This window comes from Polypterus senegalus, chromosome 6 (genome assembly GCF_016835505.1).
Source record: "Polypterus senegalus isolate Bchr_013 chromosome 6, ASM1683550v1, whole genome shotgun sequence".
NCBI classification, from domain to species: domain Eukaryota; kingdom Metazoa; phylum Chordata; class Cladistia; order Polypteriformes; family Polypteridae; genus Polypterus; species Polypterus senegalus.
In genome coordinates, this window is record NC_053159.1 from 174,142,684 (window position 1) to 174,170,365 (window position 27,682).

Below are 27,682 nucleotides of genomic sequence, written 5' to 3' on the forward strand. Positions count from 1 at the left end.
ACTCCTGTAAACCTCTGCTATAGGAAAGACAAGTAGGAGACACAAACATTTCTAGATACAAAAAACAAAACGCACACAACTTAATACTCTGTGTTGAAACTGCTTTTAATTCATTTATTTATTATTGCTGAGTAACAAAGAGCTCCCATTAGTCTTTTTATATTCAGTGATTACTTCCGGCAAGTTTGACACCGTAAGGGACCACTAGGGAGACGCACCACTTCCTGTACAGTTTCGTTTCATTCTGTCCAATGTGAAGGTCATTTCAATTTAATTTCTTAGCTTCGCAATTTGCCTAACTACTTTCATTATTTATTTTTTTAAATTATATTTACTTTAGCATTAAAGTATTTGTTTTATGTTATGGTGATATTAAGTATTTTTGGGAATGGCCTTTTTATTAAGTGACACTTATCAACCTTAGAAACGATTTTGAGTTACCTGATTAATTTATTCAGTCTAATTCACTTAAACGTATTTATTTATCCAGGATATTATTGCGTAATTACGTTCTGCATTTCTATTTTTTATTGAACTACAGCACTTCATGTTGGAGAGTCAGCAGTGTTTACTGATCAAACTGATAGTAGTTAGATTTTGTTCAGATATGGAAGACCGAAGTCTCATGGTAAGGTAGTTGTACTTTTTAATCGTTGTGACGCATTACGTGTTGATTAGCTCTTGCTAGTATGAATTTCATTATATTTTGTAGCCATGCCACCAGCACTTCAGAAGTGGTCATCCATCTGAAACCAAGCATGTTCAGGCTCAGCCGGCACATAGATGGGAGATCAACCAGGAAGAGCTTGGGTTCTGAGGTTGTGGCTGGAACAGGTATTGGTGAGGCCGGCTTGGGGGGGGGCACTTACACGGTGGTCTGAATGTGGATCCCTGTGCAGATGACATGTAAAACTGAGGTCCTTACTCCCTGTGGCCATAAAAGATCCCTGTCTCCAATTGGCTTTGTCCCTCACCACTTCACCACCTAATAGTTAATGTACGATGAGTGTTCTAGAGCAAAAATGGCTGCAGTCTCATCCTCCAGGTGGATGGTGCACATAGGTGGTGTTTGGAGTGGCTACCCGCTCACTATGTAAAGCGCTTTGAGTACTGAGAAAAGTGCTATATGAATGTAAAAAATGACAATATGTGACAATATTGACCCTATGAATAAGTCATGTTTAAGAACTGGGTGTCTGCTGTAGAACTCCAGGCCGGATTGTAATTTGAAGGTCATGTAAAGCTGAGGCTGCGGCACTGGACTGTTAAAACACAATTTTTTGTCTGTTTGAGCTAAAACTCTGTAAGGCTCTAAGCAGGATACATAATCTACCATTACACAAGTTCAATTAATATCTATCTGTATAGGAATATAAATTGTTAATATCTGGTTTGTGAGTAATCGCATGACAATGGGGCCAAAACCTTGATCTTGGTCTGAATCGAAAGCTTATGACCTGACATGTCTTGGAAGTTGAAAAAAACTGAAGTGACGGAAACCTAGTGGGCCCGTTACTGGAGGGCAGAAAAGCTTATTTATAGTTGAAGCCTTTTCCCGACAAGCCTATTGATAATCAAAATTTTCACTTCAAAATCAAGTGCAAGTTCTTTGCATTTTGTTTTAGGATTGTGTGTTTCACTAGTAGAATGTTATTCTGTATCTGTAAAGCATGCTGTACTGACTTATAGCTTTAACCTGAATGAATCATTTAAGGTACAAATAAGGTATTGGAGACTGAGTCGAGTATAAATGGCATAATATAACATTAAAACGATGCCAGCTTATCTGTACTGTTTCATTCTCTAGGACCCAGAACGAGTCTCATAACTTGCCTGAATGCAGGTATAGAAAAATAGGAATTAAGTTTAACATATACAACTTGTAGCACCTTGAGATACATATAACTGGCAAAATGTGCCATATATAAAATAAAGGCCCCCCGATTTAATTACCAAGTGAAGCCCAGTCTTTTTTTAGATTGCTGTATGTTTCCAGTGTCATGGAGCAGTTTAATGTCTTGTGTACTGGTGCGATTATAATTTGGGAGCTGGACTCCAACATTGTCTTGGGTTAGGTAACTCGGTCTCAGTCCTCCGACCACTGGGCCAAGGCCACCACCAATGCCGCCTCTGGCTGCTTTATGAAGGGCATACACGTTTCTTTCAGCCCTTTTGGAGGCCTCGATCATTTCATTTGCGTACTCTTGGAACTGTTTCTCTTCAGCGATGTTGAGAGCTGCGTTTTGCTTGTCGTACTCCAGCTGTTGTACTCTTTGACGCCGAGATTGTTCCTGCTTTTCTGCCTGAAAGTATTAATTGTAAAATCTATGAACTGGGTATTTAGGACTGAAGTATATATGGCTTATATAACCTAAATATTTAGGTAGAACTAAGTGTGCATTTCATTAAAGCTCTTTGAAATACATAGTTAAAACCCACTTTTTGGGCCAGTATTTTTAAATTAAATGTCATTTCTTGAATGGCTTACCATTTGATGGATTAAAACATCCTGAAGGTTTTTGTTTTCCATTTTAACTTTATGCTCCTTTTCCCACTGCTTGGATAAAAATTCTCTGTCTGATTCTTTCTTTGTGTAGAGAGCCTCCAGAGCCTGCAGCTTTTCCTGCTTTTTCTTTTCTTCTTTTTCTTTAACCTAAAAACAGAGTTTCAGCATTTTCAATCTCAATTTTTTGAGACTACCTTGTACTTTTAGGATCATCAGGAACGGCAGCCTCCCCAAATAGCATTTCACATAAGACAGGAACATAGCCAGAATGGGGAAGCCCACCCAACAAAGGGCACGCTCACCTGGATGAGTCCAATTCTGACTTGCCTTTGTGCACGTTTGTCTTGTATGTGGAAGCAAATCCTTGAGGACGTGGAGAATTTGAAGACTGTTAAGGAAATGCCAGGCCAGAATTTCAAGCCAGTGTGTTAATGCCCAACATTTGTTTACAAGTTAGAAAATGGCTGACCTTTCATTAAATGTTTCCTTCTACTTCAATATAAAGGCCTCCATTGGGGGAGGATTCTTTCCTAATGCATTCAGACTCTTAACCATTTGTAGGATTTGTTGGTTAGTAATATAGTACTTCACTGAAATTGTTTTCTTTTCCGTGAGTTTTTTTTATTTTAAAGTACTGAAATTTAAAATTAAATACAATGTTTATGCATGGTTTCTCTGTATTTAAAGTAGTCAGTCTCTGTGTTAAAGTACTGACCTTCCACAGATGGAAAAACAATAGCCTACCAAAGACAAAATAGCCCTCCATATGGCCTTGACCAGTGGATCCTTCAAACTGCTGGCGCATTTTCTAATACAAAACCCCACAGTTATTAGATCAGTGGTGAGTCTGAGGGAAAGCTGTAAAAATGAAGACTAAACAACGTTCCAAGGAAGTCTGATAAAGTAATACAAAAAATAAATTGGGAAAAGGGTGCAGTGTTTAGATGTCCCAGTGTGTGCCCTACTGATTCAGTTATCAGAAAGAGGACGCTACAACAAACCTCACAGACACACCTTAGAAAAGGTCGCTGCTCAAAACTCTGCACAAACGAGGAGGAGGCTTATGAGGGAGAAGCTACAGGGAAAAGCAAACAAAACCCTTTGGAGGACCTGCAGAGTACAGAGCTGACTCTGGTAAAGGTGCTCCAGTCAGCTATAGCAAGAGCACTGTGTAACATTGGCCTCCATGGGAAGGTGACATGAAAGAAGCCCTTGCTCAAAGGAACCATGTGAAAGCACGTGGAGAGTGTGCCTAAAACTATGAGAAATACCCGGTTGTGATGTGAGTAAGGTTTTAATGGTCAGATGAGACATTTTTGGCCAAGGTTCAATAATGTGTGGCACAAATGCAGCACTGTTCACACCCTTTAAAAGCACCATACGTGCATTGAAGTATGGTGGTGATAGCATTATGCCTAAGGGGCTACTTTTCATCCCTGGTGACTGGACATCGGGTCAAAACAAGAAGTAATGGATAGTGAAAAATACTGCATGAGAAACTGAGTATGCCAGGAAAATGAAGTCTGGATGCAAATTTATTTTTCAGCTGGACAAAGATCCCATACACAAAGCCAAAGTAACCTTGGAGTGGCTCAGGAATAAAAAGGTGAATGGCTGACAATAGCCCAGTTCTCAGTCGGAGTGGGAATCTCTGGTGCTGTTTAAAAAATGCAATGACCAAGTGTCGTTGGATTAACCTGAACAACCTGGAAGAATGACCAGCAAGTCACTCGGAACAGCATGTAACGCTGGAACTTAGCCCAAAAGACACACAGCCAATGGTGGCTCTAGAAAATATTAAAATGTTGGGTTTGTAAACATCATATTTCCTTCTGTTTTCCTTCCTATGAAATTCATGTAGCATAATTTAATGTTTAAACATGAGTTTAAAGGCTTTAAAACAGAAGTATCATAGAGAACAAATTTTCAGTCTAAGGATGTGTTGGTCAGTGGAATTAGTCAAGAGGCTAAAAGATTTTTGATAGCCCTTTTGTGTCCCTTTTTCAAGTATTTTGTGTTTATGTGATTTGCTACTAAAGTTTCTTTTTTTTTTTTTTTTTATTAAAATTAATGGGAGTTTCCCGTTAACTCTGCTGGTTTCCAGTAACGTTAGTTCTTTAAATACTGAATCCTTGTATAGACGCATTCCCTGTTGAAAAAAATTTTTTTTTCTTGTTCCATTTGTATAAAAATCTTACCCGCTGATGTTTTTGTTCATTTTTTTGTGCCAAATTTTTCCAGTTGAGGGTTGCACAGGTGCCAGCACATACCCAAAGCAGGAATCAGTGCAGGCTCAGCATTAAAGAGTATGCTTGGAGCAGCCCAGTTGAGAATTTTGAGTCTGCTTTTTACAAAGCGTTTGGCTTGTGGTAGGAAAGTTAGGCAAGGAAACGAACTGTGGTCCAACAGGTGCTGTTAGGTGGGAATGTCCTCAGGGGTGGCACAGTGTTTAATGCTGTCCTGCGTTCAGACTGTGACCTACTTGTGTGGAGTTCTTTCTAGGTTTTCCTCCCAGAACCTGAAGTATTGAGTTAACTGACAGTTTCTAAATTGTTTCTGTACTAATGAGTAAACTTAGTGAGAGGTTGATGTTCGTTCTTGACTTGTGTCCAGTGCTGCCATTATGGATGAACACTCTGCACTGCATTGTTTTACTTTGTAAGACATAATACATTAAGGAAAAGTATGTAAAAATGTTTCTACCCAATCTGTGTGTGTGTGTGTGTGCTTGAGCATTTCGCTTGCTTCGTTTGTTATTGCCATGCCATGTCTTTTTTTTTTTAATGCCTATTTTTATGATGAAAAATGTTAGAAACAGGCCAGTTGCTTCTTGCATAAACTGGACAACTACAAGAAAAACCCTTTTCACATCTCCAACAATCCTGATATCACTTCTGTCACAGACAGATAACCTGATATCGGTGAGGCTTGAGGGTCTCATAGCCTCCTATAACCAGACCGTCCATGAGTTTTGATCTTCTTCGTCTGTACCATCGCTTCCACATAATATGCAGTATAACTACCATCCAACTTCTGAGTTTGCTTATTCTATTTTTATGAATTGCTGTAGCCTATTTCTGCATTATCAGGACAATGAGTGTACCTGTCTATAAAAAGAACAAATAAGGAAAATACATTGAAAGAAATTTAGGAATGTTGCACTCATGAACATTAGGTACAAATTGTATCCTTCCTACTAGACCTTTTTTTTTATTCTTTAAACGTGACTGATAATTTTTAGAAATACCGTTCTGTATCGGTGCTCAGAAATCAGTTTCAGCTCTTCTGTCCTCTTTGCTTCCTTTTCTTTTACTTCCTTTTCAAATTTCTCTTTTTGTTCTGCCACTGCTTTTGCAATTATCTCATCATCATTGAATTGCTTCTGCTGGATTTGTGCCGCTAGGAGGTCAGTCATTTGATCTTGTTGTTCCTGCTTTTCCCTGCAGACAAACGGAAAACATTTGCAGTTTGTATTCTGAGATTTAACATTTATATACAAAACAAAACATGCACATTTCAGATTCATCATCCTCTAAATGGAGATGAAAATGACATTAGAAAAACAGAATACATAGTTTTACAGGCTCGGACTCGTATTTTGGTTGAATAAAGTGTGCATTTCAAAAATGAGATTTTTTTCTAAAATGAAAAATGTTATATCAAGCATTTTTAAATCTGCTTGATGCTATCCTGCGTCACTGTGGCCTATAGTAGAAGCATTGAGCACAAGATGAGAACCAAACCTGAATGGGGTGCCAGTCTATCACACTGCCCACCATTGGATAAGTTTGGAATCACTTAAACAACCTGCACATCTCTGTTAATGTGGCTTACCTTTGGGAAATTGGGGAACTTGCACAAACACAGGAAGAACGTACAAAATTCATGGAGTGGCAGCATTATCCCACTGTGCCACCATGTTAATTATTTAAGCTCATTTGTATTTATATCTGTATTATGCAATTTAAAATCCCCATTTATCCTATAAACATGAACCTCTTTGAAGATGTTAGAGGAAAGCTTGTGTAGACACACACTTCTCACAGACAAGTTTGAACTTGGAGTAATGGATCATTGAGGCAGCAGGGCACCACAGCCATGGACTTTTTATACAACCATGATCCCAGTTTTTGACAGTTTGATAGTCTAAAATATACAGTAGCTTGGTGAAGGGAGTGTTGGCCAATTTTAATATTTCCTTTGCAAGTGTTTGAAAGCCTTAGCATTTTAAGTTTTATTTTAGTAAAAAAAATTGCATTTGGCCGCTACACACTACACAAATGATGTCTTGCAGAATTGGAAATTTCTGGGGGGAAAATAAAACATTTCACATGCAACTAGGAATGTGATATGGTAGTATTGGTCTCTCGGGACATTGTGAAGCTAAGAAATCTCATTTTAAATTGTCTGGAGTAGTATGTGAGTATGCTTGATTTGAAATGGTGTTTGATACAAGTGAAAGGCAAAAGGAATGCAATAAGGAACAGAAAAAGGCTAAAAGGGCCTGACAAATATAAGACCAGTAACGGCACAATGCACAATAAACGTGTAGTGAATACACTTAAGCATTTATAGTTTTCAACCTCTTTCTCTGTACGTGTAGTATTCATTTGCTCAGAGGTTGATGCGTTTGCTGCTTCCTGAGCAACTCTTCTTTTCTCCACCCTAGCTGCCCACTTCTTCTCTTCTTTCGTCGGCATCTTTTTGAGTTCAAACTAATTTAAGTCGGTGTTTGTGTTGCAATTGCTTAGTTTGTTTTCTTTAATTTTTCACTTAAGCTGACACTTAAGTCTTCAATCTGCCTCAAGAATGATTTAAGATATGAAGAGGTAGGGGAAGTGACGGCGAAAATGGTAGGGAATGAGAACGGCGCCCATACGCATGCACTGTACGGCCGCCCTGCTGACCACTGCCGAGAGTTGATTCTACAATAAAATAAAAAGAGGAATAACCTTGGAGGTCAATCATCACCCTGAAAGTGGACAGTAGAGGTCATGTAATATATGTGTACCAAATTTCAGTTCGATAGGTCAAATGGTTTAGGAGGTACAGGTGATTTTAAAATTCTGGACAGACAAATGAACAGCCACGGTAGCGTATTATATATAAAGATAATACAAACTTAAAAGTGCTGGAAAAAAATTATTTTATAAAAGTTTCAAACGAAATAGGTAAAAAGCTAAGTTATAAACTGGTCAGCCACTCAAATTCTAAGCCACGATTGTTACTGGCCAGAGGAAATACTTAATTAACAAATTGTGTCTTCCCTTTGTTATTTAAAGTAGAATATTTTCATAATTACTGTTTGCTTGTTACTCATGCTGCTGCGTTCAAACCTAAAACTCTACCAGATCGCTGAACCTCACAATTGGGAGAAACAGTGTACATTCCATTCTGGCTATAGAACAGGGGATTATTCATTTATTATTCTTGAAGAGCTGTTAGAGGGGTCATGGGGATCTGCAACCATCAACTTTTATTACACATGCTTTGTTGACATGAAATGTGAATTATAAAAAGCATTACAAGTAGAGTACATGGGCTTATAGAGCTACTGCTGCATACCAGTTAGACTCCATATTTGAGGAGAGTTGTTTGCATGTGTAATGTCATTAAGAGATTGTTTAAAATGGGCAAAAGCACTTCACCAGGGTAGAGGACATCTTGTCTCCTCACTTAAGTAGGATTCTCACAGATGGACTATCAGAGTCCATTTGAGACTCAGACAGTATCCAGTTGGAGGACCTGAGAACTTTGAGTGAAACTGTCCTCATTGCTGTCATCAGGTGGTGATCTCCAACATGCACTGGAACAGTTTGTAACGAGTGTAATGTGGTTAGGATGAGAAGTAAAAAAAAAAAAAAATGCTTTGTTCTTTTCAGGTATGGGTTGAATGGCCATCCCAAGCGTAAAATGTAAGAGATTATGTTAATGAGTCAAGGTGAAGATAGATGGTTATGAGCCTGACAAACGAATCACTGCTGCAAAAGTTTTGCAAATGTTGTACTGGACTGTGATCAGTGTCGGTCAAAGTCCACTTGGAGCTCTGGGCCCCGTGGAGTGCATGACTACCCTTAGTTTCCATAATGGGCAGTCTGTACTATTAGACTAAGGGCTCGTTTATACTTCACGCTCAGAACGCGTATGCGCCCGCATCATGGCTGCCACGTATTCCCAGTGTTCATTTGATGCATCCTCTGAGCAGGTCCTCAGAAATTAAGGTGAAGGGTGTGCAAGTTGCAGTACCAGTAAAAAGTTGGGGGGCACAGTGTGCTAAAAGTTGGAAAGTGACATCAGAGTTACTATCTACATGTGACAGAAAGCCGTTTTGCGGATCTTACAAGATTGGTGTTTTGATGAATGGTTCAATGTGGTGAAGCAAAATGCCGACATATACTGTAGATGCATTCGTGGTGCTTTTATATTCAAGCATTGCATATTCCCGATCGTAATGAGATGATACATTAAATGTATGATATTCCAACTCTCTGCACATTTAGAATCCTTTGATTTATACTTTATCACTTTCATGATGCATTAAAGTATGTATGTTACATTTTACAGATAAATCGGTAATTTTGTTTAAATAATGAACAATGTTAATAATTACACACATGGGGGTGACATGGTGGCAGAGCATAAGCGCTGCTGTCTCGCAGGGAATCACGGCACTGGTGTTCCCTACTTGGAGTTTGCATGTTTTCCTGCTGGGTTTCCTTCCAAAGATATGCAGATTCGATGACACTAAAATGACGCCAGTGTATGTGAGTGCTTGTATTTACCTTGCGATGAGCTGATGCCTCGTCCAGGGATTGTTTCTGCCTCGTGCCCAATGCTAGCTGAAATGGACAAATCCCTGGATTGATGGATTTAATCATTAAACATCCTTATAGAAATATTGCGGTAAGGTGTCATCAGAATTTAATGGGTGTTCCAGACAGTTCACAACACAGCGAATCCAAACCTGTTCTCACCGTGATGATACCTCACACTGCCACCTGGTGGATTCCTCCAGACTTACGTAAAGTACGCACGCAAGTATAAACAGTACAACGCTTGTGTAGCGGGAGCATCCTCTGCAGCATACGTCGCGTGAAGTATAAACCCGGCCTTAAACTATCCAAGGTGGAGCAAACCCCTTCAGTTACATATACAGTGATCTCTGTGTTAATATAGCAGACTTTATGGAAAGCATAAGCCCCATAACTTTACTCATTCTATTTAGGTCAGGGGTTCTCAACGTCGGTCCTGTGACCCCCTGTGGCTGCACGTTTTTGTTCAAACCAGATTCCTAATCAGTGAGAACATCTTATAGCACTGATCTCATTTAATTAGCTGGTATTTTTTTTTTCTTTTATTCAACATTTAAAAAAGCATAGCAGCATGATTTTTACATTTATAAGACATTTATAAATATTTCAGCTTTTGTTATAGATTTAAATGCTTAACTCTCTTTTGTTGATTTCATTATACTTTGCCTTTTCTCTGTGCAGTTTTTCCCCCTTCATTGTATCTTAATAACGACAACTTAAAACGAGCAGAGCAGACACCCAGGCAAACAACACTGAATAATCAAAGGCTGCAGACCCACTAATTAGTAAATAATGGATTAATTAAACAATTAGAACACCTAGAAAAGTAGAATGAAAATCAAGTATAAAATACTGTTAAAAAGAAAAAAATACATTATTCCTATATAACTGCTTGGTACATTTAAATTTTTTTTTTTTTTAAGTTTTCTAATTAATATATTGTTCCTTAAACACAGAACTTGGGAAATATCAGTTCACTTAATTAGCCCAGGAGTTCAATTAAAAACAGAAATTGTAACAAAAACCTGCAGCGACGGGGGTCCCCAGGATCGATGTTTGGTTGTGGTGCCCCATGCCACACTGTGCTGCCCTAGACCGTTGGCCGCATCTCCCTAAAAACCTAAATCCGCCTCTGACTGTGATGCTAAAGTAAGAGCAAAGTTTTCAGATTAAAATTAAATGGTCAATCTGCATCTCAGTCCTTGACTAAGGCTATGTGGTCTGGGTAGTGATATGAAATTGAGGGTATAGAGAGCTGGCACTAGGTTCTTCTGCAAGGTCCTGTGCCTAGTCTTTGTAACTAGTGTAGAACGTTGGAGCATAACACCTACAGCTACTCCAATGGAGTGAAATCAGCTAATTGTGGTGGTTTGGGCATTTAGTTAGAAGTCTCCTCTGGGCCTCTCCTACAGAAGTGTTTTAAGGCACGGCCTCCTGGGTGTAGATGAAGGTGTAGACACCAAACACATCAGAGATATTTTTATCTTCTTGCTGCACTCGGAGGCCCCAGTAATTCTTCAGCAGTTAGAAACTGCTGCTGGAGGTCAGTTGCACCATGAATCTCACCAGAATGAATGGACAGAAACTGAGTGAGTATCCTTATGGCATCTGCTGTTTAATTGCAGACTTATTTAAGATAAGAAGTTTTGTGTAACATGGTGGTGGTTGTAATTAACACATTTGAGCAGCTGTGATGAGAACAAGCCACTCATTCCAACAAGCTTATAGTCTAAAATAATATCCAATTGAGATCTGAAGGTCCTTAAAGTCCTGCTGTTCACCACAACACTTGGTAATTCATTCATTGTGTCTATGGTTCTGTCTGTAAAGAAAAATGTTAAAACATTTGTGCCCAAACTGCCTTCGAGTTTCCAACTGTGTTCCTGTGTTCTTGTTACAGCTGCTTTGTATATCTGGTGTCCTTGGTGTGATTTCTGACTCAATCAGTGTCTACAGTGTATGGAAAAAAACAGAAACATCATAAAAAAAAATACGAACCTGAATAGTTCAGCTTCTTTTTCTTTTCTCAATTTTGTCATCTTTTGTTTTGCTTCTGAAAAAAGTTGAATCATTTTTTGTTCTTCATCTTGTTTCTGTTTCTCAATTGCTTTCATAAGCTCCTTGTTTGATATGTGCTCCTGTTGTATTTAAATGTGAAAGTAAGTTTTTGTTTTATTCAATAATATAATGCAGTCATACAACATCATGTTCACTAACAATGATTTGACAAGTAGTCACCAGCGAGGAATCGCTTAGGGCGATGGTTCTTACTCTCCTTCTAAGCAGTGGTGAGATGCAAACCTGTGTCGCTGCTCAGCTAAAGATGATCTCCTGATCTCTCAGCTAAAGATGATCTCCATCATCCGTTTGCAGGTCTGGTTCTCTTTCCTGTGCCTCGTCTCTCTCTGTCTCTCACTATCTTAACCTGGCAATGCTCACCACTGGTTACATAAGCACGTAGCAGCTGCCCTCTGTATTTTTACTGTATACTAGCTGATTACCCAGTGGCTTCACTCACTGAGTGCAAGGGAAAAAAATAATATACAGTATTTATAAAATAAGTTTGTTAATTACCAATTTTATTTTTCAACAAATAAAGAGCATTTACAAAAACATAGAAATCAATATAAACATTATTAAAATCATTATATGAGAATATGAAGTAATATATATATATATATATATATATATATATATATATATATATATATATATATATATATATATGAAGCACATTGCATATAATATCAATTATTAAACAGCAAAACATTTTGATAAAAGAATTTGAAGCGTATAAATTATTAAACAGTAAAACATGAACATTTAAGAAGTAAAGATACATTAAGTACTACTGCAGAGCTTTCAGGTAAAGTAAATTTTTTGTTTGCCCATTAGGTGCATAAATGTATACATTTTGGTGTACCCACCCGAGAACGCGCTACATATAACTGACAGTGGGAGAAGCATGGATTTTCTAAATTGATTCCTACAACTTTAAGTGGATTGGCCTTGTGCTCTTTTCATATAAAATGTAAGCGCTGATTAGTTCCAGGTACCTACACTGTATTTTCATATGAAATGTAAGTGGTAGTTACGCTGTTTCCAGTCATACGCATGTAGTGTATTATAATATGTTCTGTGGTCATATGTAATTTCCGTTTCAAACGCGAAAAGAATTTTATATATTAAGATTTGCAAATTTGCACTACATGTGAATAACAGAAATGACTTTAGCATTTTCTCTATGTTGTCTTTATACTTTTTGGTTTATAATAACGAACTGCAACCCTCCTAGGTTTCTGCTTAGAACAAAGTCATATTCAGACTGAAAAGGAAAAACATGGTTAGCCATTTTCTACATTCCATAAAACAGTTGAGTGTTTCTGCATTTCACTAGGAACCTCTGACTGCGCTGGAATGACCAACCCTTTCGTAAGTGCAACCCTTAGCTGATGGGGTTTTTCTCTCATAGACACACTACACATCCAAAAATAAATAAATGCACAAGTGAAACTGTTTTTCCTTTTTTCAGTGGGGTTATTATTTTTGTACAGTATATATTGACCAGTCACTCTGACAATGAAGGAACAATTTTAGCTTGAATAAGAAATTATTGCCACTACTGGGCTCTGGTGCTTTTACCCAAGATGACTCCCAACATCTAAAATAGAATTGGTTACATTTTCTTCCAATTGGAGCACAGGAAAGTGAGGTGTTTCACTCGTGTCCACTCAGTGATTACAGCTGGATCTGAACTAACAACCTCAAGGTTTGAAATCCAAAGCCCTAACCTCGATGCCAAAGGAATCTTCAGTATGCATTATGTACATTGTCAAAAGGTTTGGGGTATATTTTTAAATCTGAATATTTGCAGGTATTGTTTTGATGCTATTGCATCATCATTCTGTTATATTTTTGGTCCCAGGTGCAAGCATTTTGTTTAAAGTTGCCATAGCCTCTGCCAGTCATGTGAGCCACACTACAGGAGTCGTGACATCATCTTTGCCAAAGGGTATGAAAGATCGCAGCATGGTGCTGTTTGGACCCTTATTTATGTACCGTATTATTGAAAACGAATCTTTGTGCAAGCTTCTTTTCATTGTTAGAGACTCTTGTTAGCTTGTTACATTGACTTTTGTTCTGGTACTTTATGACTAGCGTTTCAGATTTTCCTTTCTGGTAATTAAACTCTTCCCTTCATGTTTTGGAGACACTCAATTGCCTTAGACACTTGGCTTTGTTTATCTCCTCATCTTTTTGTTTTTTCCTTTTTAAGAACAAGTCTTTGCTCTTCCTAAAGGTTACAACAGGGAAACTGGATTGCTCAATCTATTAATATATTGATTGTAAAGACATATTTACATTATAAGCCAGCTCCAAGTACAGCAGCCTGCCAATTAAATTAATATGTCATCTCCAATCTCTACATCAAGGACTACCACATGTTCATTAATAATAACAATAAAAATTACATTTATATAGTGCTTTTCTTGCTACTCAAAGTGCTTTACACAGACCGAGGAGAACCAGTTCCTCCACCACCAATGTGTAGTATCCACCTGGATAATCTGATGCCACGCATTAGTTATTAGGTGATGAAGGAATGAGAGAAAAAATTGGAGACAGACAAGATGATTAGTGGGCAGAATGGGCAATTTTAGTCAAGACATCAGGAAAAATGACAGATCCTTAATGACCACGGAGAGTGAGGACCTTAGTTTTACGTCTTTTTTGAGGTACAGCACCATATTTTCAGCATGGTGTCACTGCACTGGGGCATTGGGATCCACATTCAGATCACAGGGTAAGCGCCCCCTGCTGGCCTCACTAACACCTTTTCCAGCATCAACCCAAGTTTTTCCTAGATGGCCTCCCATCCGAGTAGTGACTGGGCTGAACCAGGCTTAGCTTTGGGTGGATGACAACCTAACATTCTCAAGCTTATTCTGATTCAGAATCATAAGGGGGCTGCAGCCTATTGTGGCATTACTGTGCTCAAGGCTATGGTACGGCCCACACACACCCCAATGTGACCAATTTAGAGGTGCCAGTTGACCATTTCTGTATGTGCTTAGGAATGGGAGTATTCAACTGGAGTACCTGGAGTCAAAGTCAATGACAACTGCGCTGGTGCTATCAGTAGTAGTGCTTACTTCCCACTGTGCTACTATTTGTCTATATGTGATATGCATGCCTCTAAATATGAAATGTGCTTAATTACATATCAGGTACTCACCTTATGAGATTCCATTAATTGCTTCTTCTCTTCATCCTTCAGCTGTTTTAATTTGCTTTGTTCCCACTCATATAGCCTTGTCTGCAACTTAATGGCTTCTGCTTCCTTTTGATCTTCTAATGTATCTTTTTCTTTTGCTTGCTGTTTAGCTTTTATCCTGTGAAAATCAGGTTTCCATTATTGATTATATATTTGTAAGATAAAAACAAATGCCTTCAGTACAGTGCATCCGGAAAGTATTCACAGCGCATCACTTTTTCCACATTTTGTTATGTTACAGCCTTATTCCAAAATGGATTAAATTCATTTTTTTCCTCAGAATTCTACACACAACACCCCATAATGACAACATGAAAAAAGTTTACTTGAGGTTTTTGCAAATTTATTAAAATTTTAAAAAATGAGAAATCACATGTACATAAGTTCACAGCCTTTGCTCAATACTTTGTCAATGCACCTCTGGCAGCAATTACAGCCTCAAGTCTTTTTGAATATGATGCCACAAGCTTGGCACATCTATCCTTGGCCAGTTTTGCCCATTCCTCTTTGCAGCACCTCTCAAGCTCCATCAGGTTGGATGGGAAGTGTCGGTGCACAGCCATTTTAAGATCTCTCCAGAGATGTTCAATCGGACTCAAGTCTGGGCTCTGGCTGGGCCACTCAAGGACATTCACAGAGTTGTCCTGAAGCCACTCCTTTGATATCTTGGCTGTGTGCTTAGGGTCGTTGTCTTGCTGAAAGATGAACCGTCACCCCAATCCGAGGTCAAGAGCGCTACCGTCACCCCAATCTGAGGTCAAGAGCGCTCTGGAGCAGGTTTTCATCCCTTTATCCTGACTAGTCTCCCAGTTCCTGCCGCTGAAAAACATCCCAACAGCATGATGCTGCCACCACCACACTTCACTGTAGGAATGGTATTGGCCTGGTGATGAGCGGTGCCTGGTTTCCTCAAAATGTGACGCTTGGCATTCACACCAAAGGGTTAAATCTTTGTCTCATCAGACATTTGTTTCTCATGGTCTGAGAGTCCTTCAGGTGCCTTTTGGCAAACTCCAGGTGGGCTGCTATGTGCCTTTTACTAAGGAGTGTCTTCCGACTGGCCACTCTACCATACAGACCTGATTGGTGGATTGCTGCTGAGATGGTTGTCCTTCTGGAAGGTTCTCCTCTCTCCACAGAGGACCTCTGGAGCTCTGACAGAGTGACCATCGGGTTCTTGGTCACCTCCCTGACTAAGGCCCTTCTCCCCCGATCGCTCAGTTTAGATGGCCGGCCAGCTCTAGGAAGAGTCCTGGTGGTTGTGAACTTCTTCCACTTACAGATGATGGAGGCCACTGTGCTCATTGGGACCTTGAAAGCAACAGAAATTTTTCTGTAACCGTCCCCAGATTTGTGCCTCGAGACAATCCTGTCTCGGTCTACAGACAATTCCTTTGACTTCATGCTTGGTTTGTGCTCTTACATGAACTGTCAACTGTGGGACCTTCTATAGACAGGTGTGTGCCTTTCCAAATCATGTCCAATCAACTGAATTTACCACAGGTGGACTCCAATGAAGCTGCAGAAACATCTCAAGGATGATCAGGGGGAACAGGATGCACCTGAGCTCAATTTGGAGCTTCATGGCAAAGGCTGTGAATACTTATGTACATGTGATTTCTCAATTTTTTTATTTTTAATAAATTTGCAAAAACCTCAAGTAACCTTTTTTCACGTTGTCATTATGGGGTGTTGTGTGTAGAATTCTGAGGAAAAAAATGAATTTAATCCATTTTGGAATAAGGCTGTAACATAACAAAATGTGGAAAAAGTGATGCGCTGTGAATATTTGTCGGATGCACTGTATATTCACTAAATGTACTATTTGGACCAAGACAATAAACTCCCCTGTCTATGCATATTGAAATTCTAAAATGAGCAACGTAACCGTTATATTTAAAAAAATGTCCTTAATTACAAAAGAGAAGTGAGCCTTTAGAACCCAGTAAAATACAAAAATATAAAAAATACATTTAATGATGTTAAGCTTACTTACCCTGGTTCTTGAGATACTGTAGCATTATTCAGTTGCTTACAAATATTTTATAGATTATGACAATATTAAATGCTCTAGATGGCCACAACATTAATACTGTGTAGGAATCCCTTATGCCAGATTCTGCTAGGCATGGATTCAGCAGGCTGCACGAAACATTTCTTGGACGTTTCAGTCCATTCCAACTCGCTAGCATCACCTAGCACCTGCCATATAAGTTTTGTGTTTTTTTTTTTTTGGCTGCTCATTTATCCTCTTAAACTCTTGTTACACGTCCTCCTAAAGGCTCTCTGTTGAACTGAGATCTAAGAACCATACAAGTCATCAAAGTAAACTGAAGTCACCATCAACTCTGAGGAACCAGCTTGAGAAATAACGAGTGCTTTGCACATGGTGCATTATGAAGGGAGAAACAGCAGGTTATTAACAAGAAAATTGAAAGAATGGGTTAAAGTGTAAATGGACAAGGCAGGAATGTTGTCAAAAGTAACCAGAAAATCAACTAAAACTGATTTTCAAAGCCAATGCACAAAGCAAGAGTAACATTAGGAGTAGTTTCCTAAATCAGGAAAAGTGATCAAATGCTTTCAACTCCTATTTTTAAGAGTAGGGCCAAATTTGCATCACTCTGAGATTTTTGAGTCGGTCAGGATAGTTTTCTTGATAAATACGGGCTCTGAAAAGGGCCGTTATTGGAGTTTTAGTGGCCTTTTTGCTAACTTAGGTTGTTTTACTGTGCTATTAACAGAACTGTCACTTACTGAATGATTTTCTTTATCTCATCCTCTGTTAACTGTTCTTGCTCGTATTGCAAGAAAATTCCCGGAGTGGAGTTGGAATCCCCATGGCTGACAACAATATCCAGATGATGGTCACCACTACTTAGATCACAGGTATTGCCCATTGTTGTGTTTGGTTGAATAATCACTAAGCCTCTTGGCCATGTCTGCCGACACAGGTAATGTATTAAGATGCAGGCATATGACTGAATGTTTGCAGGAGTGGGCTATTTATGTTAACAAGCAGGAGGACCCCACAGAGTGACCAATGAGTGTATGTGGAACGTTTAATTACGTTTAGTGAAATTACAGAAATATTGTTTAAAAAAAAAAAAAGATGCTAGGCAAAGTTTAAAAGTTAATGCATTTAGCTGTATAGCCAATGATGAAGTACACACATTATCAAGTACATACTGTTCCATCTGTGCTTCAGAAGTAGCCTTTTGATCAAGGAAGCGTTTCAGTGCCTTCTGCTGATCTTCATATATCGCTTCCTCACGTTCTCGCTGCATCCGACCAAGAATATCACTGTCTATATTTTTCATGGCATTTAGTTTCTTCTGTTTCAGCTCAACCTGAGCGTCTCTTTCCTTGATAACTTCAGAAAGCAAAAGGGCACTCTGAAAAAGTTTTGTTCAAAATCATTTTTTAAAATGATACATTTTCAAAATAGAATTTAAAAGACAAATCAGCAATTGTAAAATATTATAATCAGAAAAGGGTTGTAATAGCCAGTCTCCTGGTATCTCCACCATGCTCATGAGACCTTCTTGTGACAGCACATACTGTATGGAGCCATCCTGGAGGAGCTAGGCTATCTGTGCAACCTGAATGGGCTGAAGGTACCACCTCATGCTAGTAGTGAGAAGGACACTAGCAAAATGTAAAAGTACAAAAGAATCAGACAGGAAGGGTAAGGAGAGAGCAATGTCTGTGGCCACCACCTGCAAAACCATTCCCTTTTTGAGGGGTGTCTTTCTGTTGTCTCCCCAGGGCACCCATTGTCACTTTCATTTGCACCAAATCTGGTGAAGTTGATTCAAAATCGCCTATGCTTCCTAACTGGACAAATTGATATGTTGTGGCAGAGATAACGGCACCCTGACCTTTCTCAGGAAGGCAGCAGGATAGGGCTTTTATAGCCTGATGCATACACAGGCTCGAGTCAAGTGAAATGAGCAACCAAGGATGGGCAAACCATACATTTATTACAATTCTTATCTCCTTTGTCTCTGTAATCTGACTCCCTATCATTGCATTCTCCGCTATTCTGCCTCCATCTGGTTCCACCAATATTTCCTAGCTCTCACTGGGTGGAGCATCTTTCCCATACATCACATATGCTTGACAGGGCCTAATCCCACCTAGTATTGCTCCAGGTGTCACCAGCAATATTTACAACCTCAAGTTCCTATCTCTTACCTGGAGGAGTGGAATTTACCCTCCTCATCCTTCAGTGCACACACTTGACCTTCAGTCCATAATATATTGATGGTTTGTAGCATTTTCAGCTACATACAAAATAACAGGCCTATGCCTTTCCACTTTAATTCTTACAGTGCTCATGCTTAATAAAATCTAATACTACTTTTATGTGTTCATGAATCATTTTGAATACATATTAATCAACAGTAAGAAATACATCCCTCTACAATGTTTATACACCTTGCCATACCTCATAATATTGTTTTAAATAAATGCGCTTGGCACAAAAATATCACAATATATGAACTGAGAAGACTGTAAAAGAATGTGGAAAAAAATGAGGAAGCATACGTGGAATCCTTTGACTCTGTCGGTCTGGTAGTACTGGAGTGTTTTTGCTTGTTCAATGGCTTCTTTCCTCTTGGCAGCCTTAAGCTGAGCTTCCTCTAAATCTAGTTTCCTTCTCTCTTCCTCTTCCTGCTCTTCCCATATTCTTTTTTCTTCAAGTTTCTTTTGTCTTTGACCCTGAGTTCATAAAGGTATTACCATTACAGATGGTCTTATTACATTTGAAATACAAAGAATGCTTCATCATATCATTTCTTAATACATGATGCCACACTATGACCAAAACCAGTCCCAGCACCACTGGGCACCAGGATAGTACCCACTCATTCGCAACCACACAGCCTAATTTACACAAATTATACATGTTCTCTGATATGGGAGGAAGACACGTGAGGAGAATGTGCAAAATCAACATGGACAAAATCCAGAACAATGGATGCATGAAGTAGCAGTGCTAACCACTGTGCCACCTTCTTAAGACACATGTTGTTATGTTCCATTAATAGATTCCTTATTAAAATGAGTACTTCAGTTCAACTTTCCTTTTAGCATGTGTGTCTTGTTAATCAATGACTTAGACTAGCAGCACTTATATTTAGTGTTGTAATCTTAATTTATATCCTCCTTTATAATATCTGGAGCCTGCAGTGCAAAAAATCCAGAGTGGGCTCGTCATTTTGAGGTGTTTTTTTTTTTTTTTTTTAAGACGAACTGCAGAGGATATTTACCTATTCCAGAGTGGTGCATGTACTATGCTATGTTGTGGCCTACTATGGGGTTGTGGGGGGGGGGGGGGGGGGCACCTGCTCATGAAGGCCAAATGAAATGCATGACCAACCCTGAACTTGCTGGAGATTGCTGCGGAAAATGAAATGACGGCAAAGTTACCGACAATCGTGACTCTTCTTTCGGCTGTTCCTGTTAGGGGTTGCCACAGCGGATCATCATCTTCCATATCGTCCTTTCTTCTGCATCTTGCTCTGTTATGCCCACTACCTGCATGTCCTCTGTCACCACATCCATAAACCTTCTCTTAGGCCTTCCTCTTTTCCTCTTGCCTGGCAGCTCTATCCTTTACATCCTTCTCCCAAAGCATTTCATCTCTGCTCAAGTCCAAACCAGTGCAATCTCGCCTCTCGGACTTTGTCTCCCAACTGTCCAACTTGAGCTCTACCTCTAATGTCCTCATTTCTAATCCTGTCCATCCTCATCACACCCAATGCAAATCTTAACATCTTTAACTCTGCCACCTCCAGCTCTGTCTCCTGCTTTCTGGTCAGTGCCACCGTCTCCAACCCATTTAACATAGCTGGTCTCACTACCGTCCTGTAGACTTTCCCTTTCCTTCTTGCTGATACCCGTCTATCACAAATCACTCCTGACACTCTTCACCCTGCCTTTACTCTTTCATCTCTCTTCCACAATCCCTGTTACTCTGAATTGTTGATCCTAAGTATTTAAACTTGCCCACCTTCACCAACTCTACTCCCTGCATCCTCACCATTCCACTAACCTCCCTCTCATTCACACACATGTATTCTGTCTTGGTGTTCCTGCTGATCTTCATTCCTCTCCTCACTAGAGCATATCTCCACTTCTACAGGGTCTCCTCAACCTGCTCCCTACAGATCACAATGTCCTCAGTAAAAATCATAGTCCACGGGGACTCCTGTCTAATCTCATCTGTCAACCTGTCCATCACCACTACAAATAAGAAAGGGCTCAGAGCCGATCCCTGATGTAATCCCACCTCCAACTTGAATGCATCTGTCACTCCTACCGCAGACCTCACCACTGTCACACTTCCCTCGTACATATCCTGTACAACTCTTGCATACTTCTCTGCCACTCCCAACTTCCTCATACAATACCACAGCTCCTCTTGAGGCACCCTGTCATTTGCTTTCTCCAGGTCCACAAAGGCACAATGCAACTCCTGGGCTTCCAGCTGACAATTGTGACTAATTCTTACTTATTTTCTCCATAACACTTTTTCCTTTAGCAACTTTAATCATCTGCTGTCTGCACAATTGTGTGCCAAGGAATTCTATTAGGGTTCTTTTTTGACCACAGCTAAGAAGCTGAATAATGTCTCCTAACAAAATGCCCCTCTTTACCTCTTCAGTTATAATGAACACAATGGCACTGGGAAAATGCTTCTTTAGCTACATTTAGTACATTTAATTTAAGCTTTAAATGTACACTGGGTATACTGTGAGTATAACTGCTGGCCATGTAGTTGTGTACCAGTTTATACTAACACTTGATGTACAGTGTTGCTGCCAGAGCAAATGTACTGTTTATCTCCCTAAGGATCCATAATGTTCTCTCTGTCTGAGTTATCCTATCTAATTACCTTTTTTCTCTGGCTATTTCAGAATTAGCTTTTCGTTATTTGGCAGAATTTATGCTGCGAATGGCCCCAAAATAAATTCCGTTTGGCCCAGAACTGAATTAGTTTGACAATATTATGGGATTGGGTGTTCACTGCTTTGTAGAAGTGCTGAATAAAATCCTAGTAGCATTCATTCACTGAATGAAGAGCAGTAAGTAAGAAAGAAAAAAAAAAAAACAGGTTAAACTCTTTCAGTCTGGTGTAGTGATTAAGGCTTGGGATACTGGACGTCAAACTCCCATCCTGGTTTCATTTCTGAATGGACCAGACTTTCTCACAGACCTGAACTGAATTATGAGAAATTTGTAAGTTAATTTATAATCTTTTATTAATGAAGCATTTTAGCCTAGTTGAGGCTGATGATAGGCTAGAACCAAATATAGACTGGTGCCAGTCTAATGCAGAATACATTCACACACACACACTTTGGACCATAAAGCACTGCTTTATTGTTGACAATCATTGTAACACTTCTCTGGGACTGGGAGAAAAAGAAAGGGGCATCTAAGGATATCCCAGATATACATGGACCAGAATTTGTTTTGCTTTACAACAAAGAAAAAAAGCTGAATTATTTTTAACCAAAATGTGGGACACCAACAATAGATAGAAGCATAAAATTCAATCAGTTTTTAAATATTTAATATTTGTCACTGGGTAATACAAGGGTAAATTCAAATAAACTTTTAATAAGCAATATGGTGGTGGAGTAGGGTAATGCTGCCACCCTGTGGATTTTGTCAGTGTGGAGCCTGTATGTTCTCCCTGTGTCTTTGTCATTTTTCTTCCAGGTACACGACATCACCACTGATGTGCAGGTTAGGTTGATGAGTAATTCTAACCTGACCCTTGGGTGGGCCCTGCAAATAACTGATGTCCCGACGTTCAGTGCTGTTTCCTGACTTGTGCCCAAATTCTGTCAGCATAGGCTCTGGTCCACTGTGACCCTGAATCCCATTAAATGGCATATTTTAAATATATGGTAAATAGAAAATGAAACACTTACAGCAATGGTATTTGACCAGTTTTTAACAACTTCCTTAGAACGTTCATGCAGACTTTCCTTTTCACACCTTACTTGTTGTAACCATTCAGCCTCCCTGTTAACTTTGTTGATGTTCTCCTGAATCCTTTGCCATTCAGCTTTTGGTAGAATGGTGACCTGTTGAAGATCGTGAAAGTCAACAGGTACATGTTGCTGGGTCAGCATTTGTGTTGCTGAAAAAGAAAATGTGGAAAGGTGTTTGAAATGCATGTTCAGAATAGGTTTTGTAACATAATAGTTGTTAAAAGATTCAGCATATATCGCACACGCTAGCAAATGTTATACTTGTCATTAATTAGTCTACTAAAGGACACAAGAAGAAATTCAGAAAACTGTACACAGTTCAATGAACAGTATTCATGCGCTGCTCAGATTTTTATATTTAGTCTTTGGATGCTGAAAAAACACTATTACTCATGAGGCATTGCTGCTATTTAGTCCAACTTTTAATTTGTGTCATTTTAAATTACATTTATTATACATAAACCTTTTTTCTTATCCAAAATAACCAGTTTCACACTTGACCGCTCCATGCAATCTTACTGTAGAACAAGTACTTGTAGAACTTTCTGGTAAAATGTGGGACTTGCATTGTTTCACCGCTGTCTCACAAGTGCCACAGGCCAGTTACTGTCTTTACATTTTGGTTCAGATTTGATCTAAACTTTAGCAAGAGCTGTTTATTTCCAGTTGCTATTATAGTTCAGTTTTTACTTGCATATAAATTGAGGCTTTTTAATTCAGTTGTGTGTTCAGGGAGGTATGGGGGCCACAGTTCTAATGCTACAGCATCAGAGAGGAGAGTTTAATAATCACAAGGATTAATGAATGAATTAATTAATGACATTTATGCAGCACTTTTTTTAACCTACTCTGCACTTGGAGAGCCGTGGCTTTCCTGGCAAGGTTGATGGTCTTGAAGCAAAAAATTCCAGTTTTAAAGAAAGTATGATTTTTAAATAAATGTAAACCTAAAATTTCTGTAATTGTTGTACTACACCGTTAGATATTAGAGCTGCAATTCTCAACCTTATGCAGTAGGTGAAGAAACAAACAAATAAATTGGGGCTGTTCAGGGAGTATTGAACCTTAGAAGGACCATCGATCACACAGTGTCCAAACCCGAGTCTTTATGGTCAGCTTTGATTCAGTCTCACCAGTCTGTCAAACGGTGCTTCTGCTGCGAGACTACACTAAGGTCTCACTCAGCTGACCTTGCTCTCCTCATCCATATCCAAACCCCAAGCCATTTTGAACTCTCCCACCATTCTCATGGGGTTCAAGGTAATGGCTCCATAATGCTTCCCACCTCATTGATCCAACTGATGCAAAAATCGAGACTGCTCGAGAAGTTTGTGCCAAGACAAAAAGATTGTCGTGACAAAGAGTGTCTTAACAGGATGGTGAGATGGCACGTCAAGAAAAATGGTTGAGAAACCCTGATCTGGAGCTATGCTGTGACATTTCATCACATATGAACCTGAATGGATTAATAGTCTGTTCTAGTTAACAATTCACTTTAATAGGTCTACTATTATCTGAAATCATGATGGGTGACTACTGTTAGCAGTAACTAAGATCCAAGATCATCTGCCGCTTCACAGCATTGTGTTGATATGTTAGTTGTAATGACCAGATGCTATAACTTTTTAGGGGCTTTGGTTTAAAGAATTTTGGAAACCGTGGCACTGATCCTTTTTCCAGACCACTAAGTAGCAACCAACCATCAGTTCCAATCTGAACACACATTTCTCTTTGCATATTAACTATTTATGCTAAGAACAGATCTGTGGCAGAGATTGTAGGATAAGAACAAGCATCCCGGCCAGGGAGGAGCATGGTTTATTTACCAGGACAGGAGGCCTAAGCTTGTGTCAATAAATATTCTTTATCACACCAACATGTGGTGTATTGCTATGTCTGTGATTTGGAGCTCTTTGGTACCCCATTGTGGTCACAATATAGTCAGGGTAAGCAGGAACACCAAACAGTGCTGTGTGTGCATGGCCACCGGCGAGAGAAAGATGTGCATCCTTACCAAACCGTGCAGAAGGAAATGAGATCCATCCATTATCCAACCTGCTATATCCTAACTACATTATCACACGGGGGGTGGGGGGCCAGCACAAGGCAGGAACACCGCAGGGCGCACACACACACAACACACCCTCTCACCAAGCACACACTAGGGACAATTTGGGATCACCAATGCACCTAACATGCATGTCTTTGGACTGTGGGAGGAAACTGGCACACCCAGAGGAAGCCTACTCAGACACGGGGAGAAGATGCAAACGCCACGCAGGGAAGGACCCGGGAATCGAACCCGGGTCTCCAAACTGAGGCAGCAGCGCTACCCACTGCGCCACCATGCTGTGGAAATGAGATCTTATACTGTAATTCTGTGGCACAACTTGATGGAATGTAATTACCTACGGGTATTCAATTATGAAATTAAAGTGAAAATTTAAATAATATAATTCATCAGGTGCTTCTTGATGGCAAGTGTTTAATCCAAAATGTTTGTGCTTGCACTTGGAAGTGTGCATAATGCAGGACTTGTTCATCACATGATATTTATACAGATGTATAGAACAGTTTCAAGAACATTAAATCTTATGAACACACGCACACACTGCCCTGTTTTTAAATGAAATCACTAGGGTTTTTTTTCTTTTTCTTTTTCATAAATGTCCAGCAGGAAATGTTGTTGCTTTATTTTTTTTAAAAGTGGCATTACACATTATGGAAAGCTACAAGTATTATGATGATATGCTGTCCCATAACACTAGATTTATGTGTAAATGCCTTATTTTTCCTGTTAACTTTTCCTTCAGTATTTTTTGCAGCATTTTAAGTACCATCAATTTATCCACTAAAAAGGATGCAAAAAATGTTTTATCAGTAATTGTAAGGTACAACCAACAATTACCTTTTCCATCACCTACATCAACAAGTATTTCTAAATGTTAAATCAACTCTTTCAATGCAAATCCAATTACTGTGTGGTAAAGTAATGGGCCTACACAAATCCAGCATGGTTACGAAAAAATTAAACACATTTTACCCATGCCACCATAAATAATTAACAACATGCGTAGGAAGTTTAAGTATCCCTACTATTGGCACGCTTTGTCCAACATAGGCAGTGCGACATCTGAATATCAGCATAAGACATTGGCATTGACACATCAACTTGTGAATCATCGTTACTTCAGTAATAACAAGATATGAGCTGACACCAAGTTTACTGCAAATTTATCACTCTGTGTGCACTGATAGCCACATCTAATATGGTAATTATTTCCTGGCTGTAGTCTGTCTGCTTTCTAAAGATACATCACTTTTCACTCAAGCTACACACTTAGAAAATAAATGATTCATTTACAAAAATTTAACATAATTTTCCACTCATGTAACGGGAGCAGCCAGAAGAAGTTGTTGATCCCTACTCTAAAGAATTAAAATATGGCCATATAACCTACGGTGGCACAGTGGTAGTGCTGCTGCCTCATGGTAAAGAGACCTGGGTTCAGTTCCCAGGTCCTCCCTGCGTGGAGTTTGCATGTTCTCCCCGTGTCCGTGTGGGTTCCTCCGAGTGCTCCGGTTTCCTCCCACAGTCCAAAGACATGCAGGTTAGGTGCATTGGCGATCCTAAATTGTCCCTAGTGTGTGATTGGTGTGTGTGTGCCCTGCAGTGGGCTGGCGCCCTATCCGGGGTTTGTTCCTGCCTTGCACCCTGTCTTGACTGGTATTGGCTCCAGCAGACTCCTGTGACCCTGTGTTAGGATATAACGTGTTGGACAATGTCTGACTTACATATAACCTACACCTTCTGCTCACATTACTGAAATCTGTTATTTTTCTAATAGCAAGATATTCTCACCATCATTTTCTTATTCTCTTAATTAGTTCAAGATCCAGAGGAACTGGTGCCTATCCTGAGAGCATTGGGTGCAAGATATCAAGTGGCTCTTGTCTGGCCATGCCATTCCATTACTAGCCAGTAGGTGGAATCATGCACACATCTACATGAACAAGACCCGCTACAAAGAACAGACACGTTTCCTAGTAACCATAAGGATGAACCTTCTAACCAGCACTCCTGAGCCACCCAGTCATTCTCAAATTCACCTGATCCAATTTCTGGTCATGAGGCAAACTGAAGCTTATCCTTACAGCATTGCGTATACGCAACACACTCTGGTTGGAGTAGCCTCATTAGCTTGGAGCCTCGCAAGTATAAAAGCAGCACTGAGCTAACTGATACACTCTTAAAAATAAAGGTGCCAAAATGGTTCTTCAGACCGATACCTTAGGGGAACCATTTTTGGTTGCTAAAAGAACCACCCACATGATGGTTCCAAGAAGAACTTTTATTTATTTAGATCCATAATATGCCCCATAAATTGTCATGAAAAGGTGATAACAGATTTGTGATATAAAAATTCCTTCGTGATCTTAAAATTACTCTGCGCACAGATTCAGTTCAGGTAATCCTGATCTGTTGTATCTTACCAGATAGCCTACTACATATAAATTAGGTTTTGTCCACATACAGTATTAGGAACCTTTTCAAAGGCCATTGAACCAACTCCATTAAAAAAAAAAAAAACCTTCACGGAATGAAATAATTCTTTGTCAAGCAGCGACAGGAACCATACAACCCAGGAAAACACCGGAGTGTAGGTGCACACTAGACACCACTACTCACTCATACAGGACAATTCTAAGTTAAAATGCAATATTTGAGAGAAAACGTAAGCACCAGGGGAAAAGCAGACAAAGAGAAGCCTTGTGAATTCGATCTATCTCTTCGGGCCGCTAGTTAGTTAGTTCTGTCCACATATAATTAATTACGAGTAGAAAACGTCGCCACGCTTAAACTTACGTGTGCTTTCTCTACTTCTCCCCTTTCGTCGTCCGTACTGTACCACTTCGACTGCTGCCATTTATTCAGAGCCTCCTCTTTTTAAATATATACAATAAGAGGTACTTTATTTTTTCATTTTACGAAGAAAGGTGACAAACTTCCCGCAACCTCCTTCAGTCAACTTCGGAGTTGCGTCCTCGGTCGCTTAGTAACCGCGGGAAAACTGTA

General features: G+C 39.5%; 1 protein-coding gene across 1 annotated transcript; it reads right to left on the reverse strand.

Annotated features, from left to right (window-relative positions):
- Positions 1-87: 87 nt before the first annotated feature.
- On the reverse strand, positions 88-27,644 carry ccdc173 (coiled-coil domain containing 173). The gene is made up of 9 exons (XM_039757583.1): positions 27,473-27,644; positions 22,543-22,754; positions 19,145-19,318; positions 17,783-17,988; positions 14,555-14,711; positions 11,317-11,456; positions 5,754-5,946; positions 2,489-2,653; positions 88-2,303 (listed from the first exon to the last, which is right to left on the reverse strand). The coding sequence occupies exons 1-9, from the start codon at positions 27,531-27,533 to the stop codon at positions 1,950-1,952; spliced, it is 1,662 nt and encodes a 553-aa protein (XP_039613517.1). The 5' UTR covers positions 27,534-27,644; the 3' UTR covers positions 88-1,949.
- Positions 27,645-27,682: the final 38 nt, after the last annotated feature.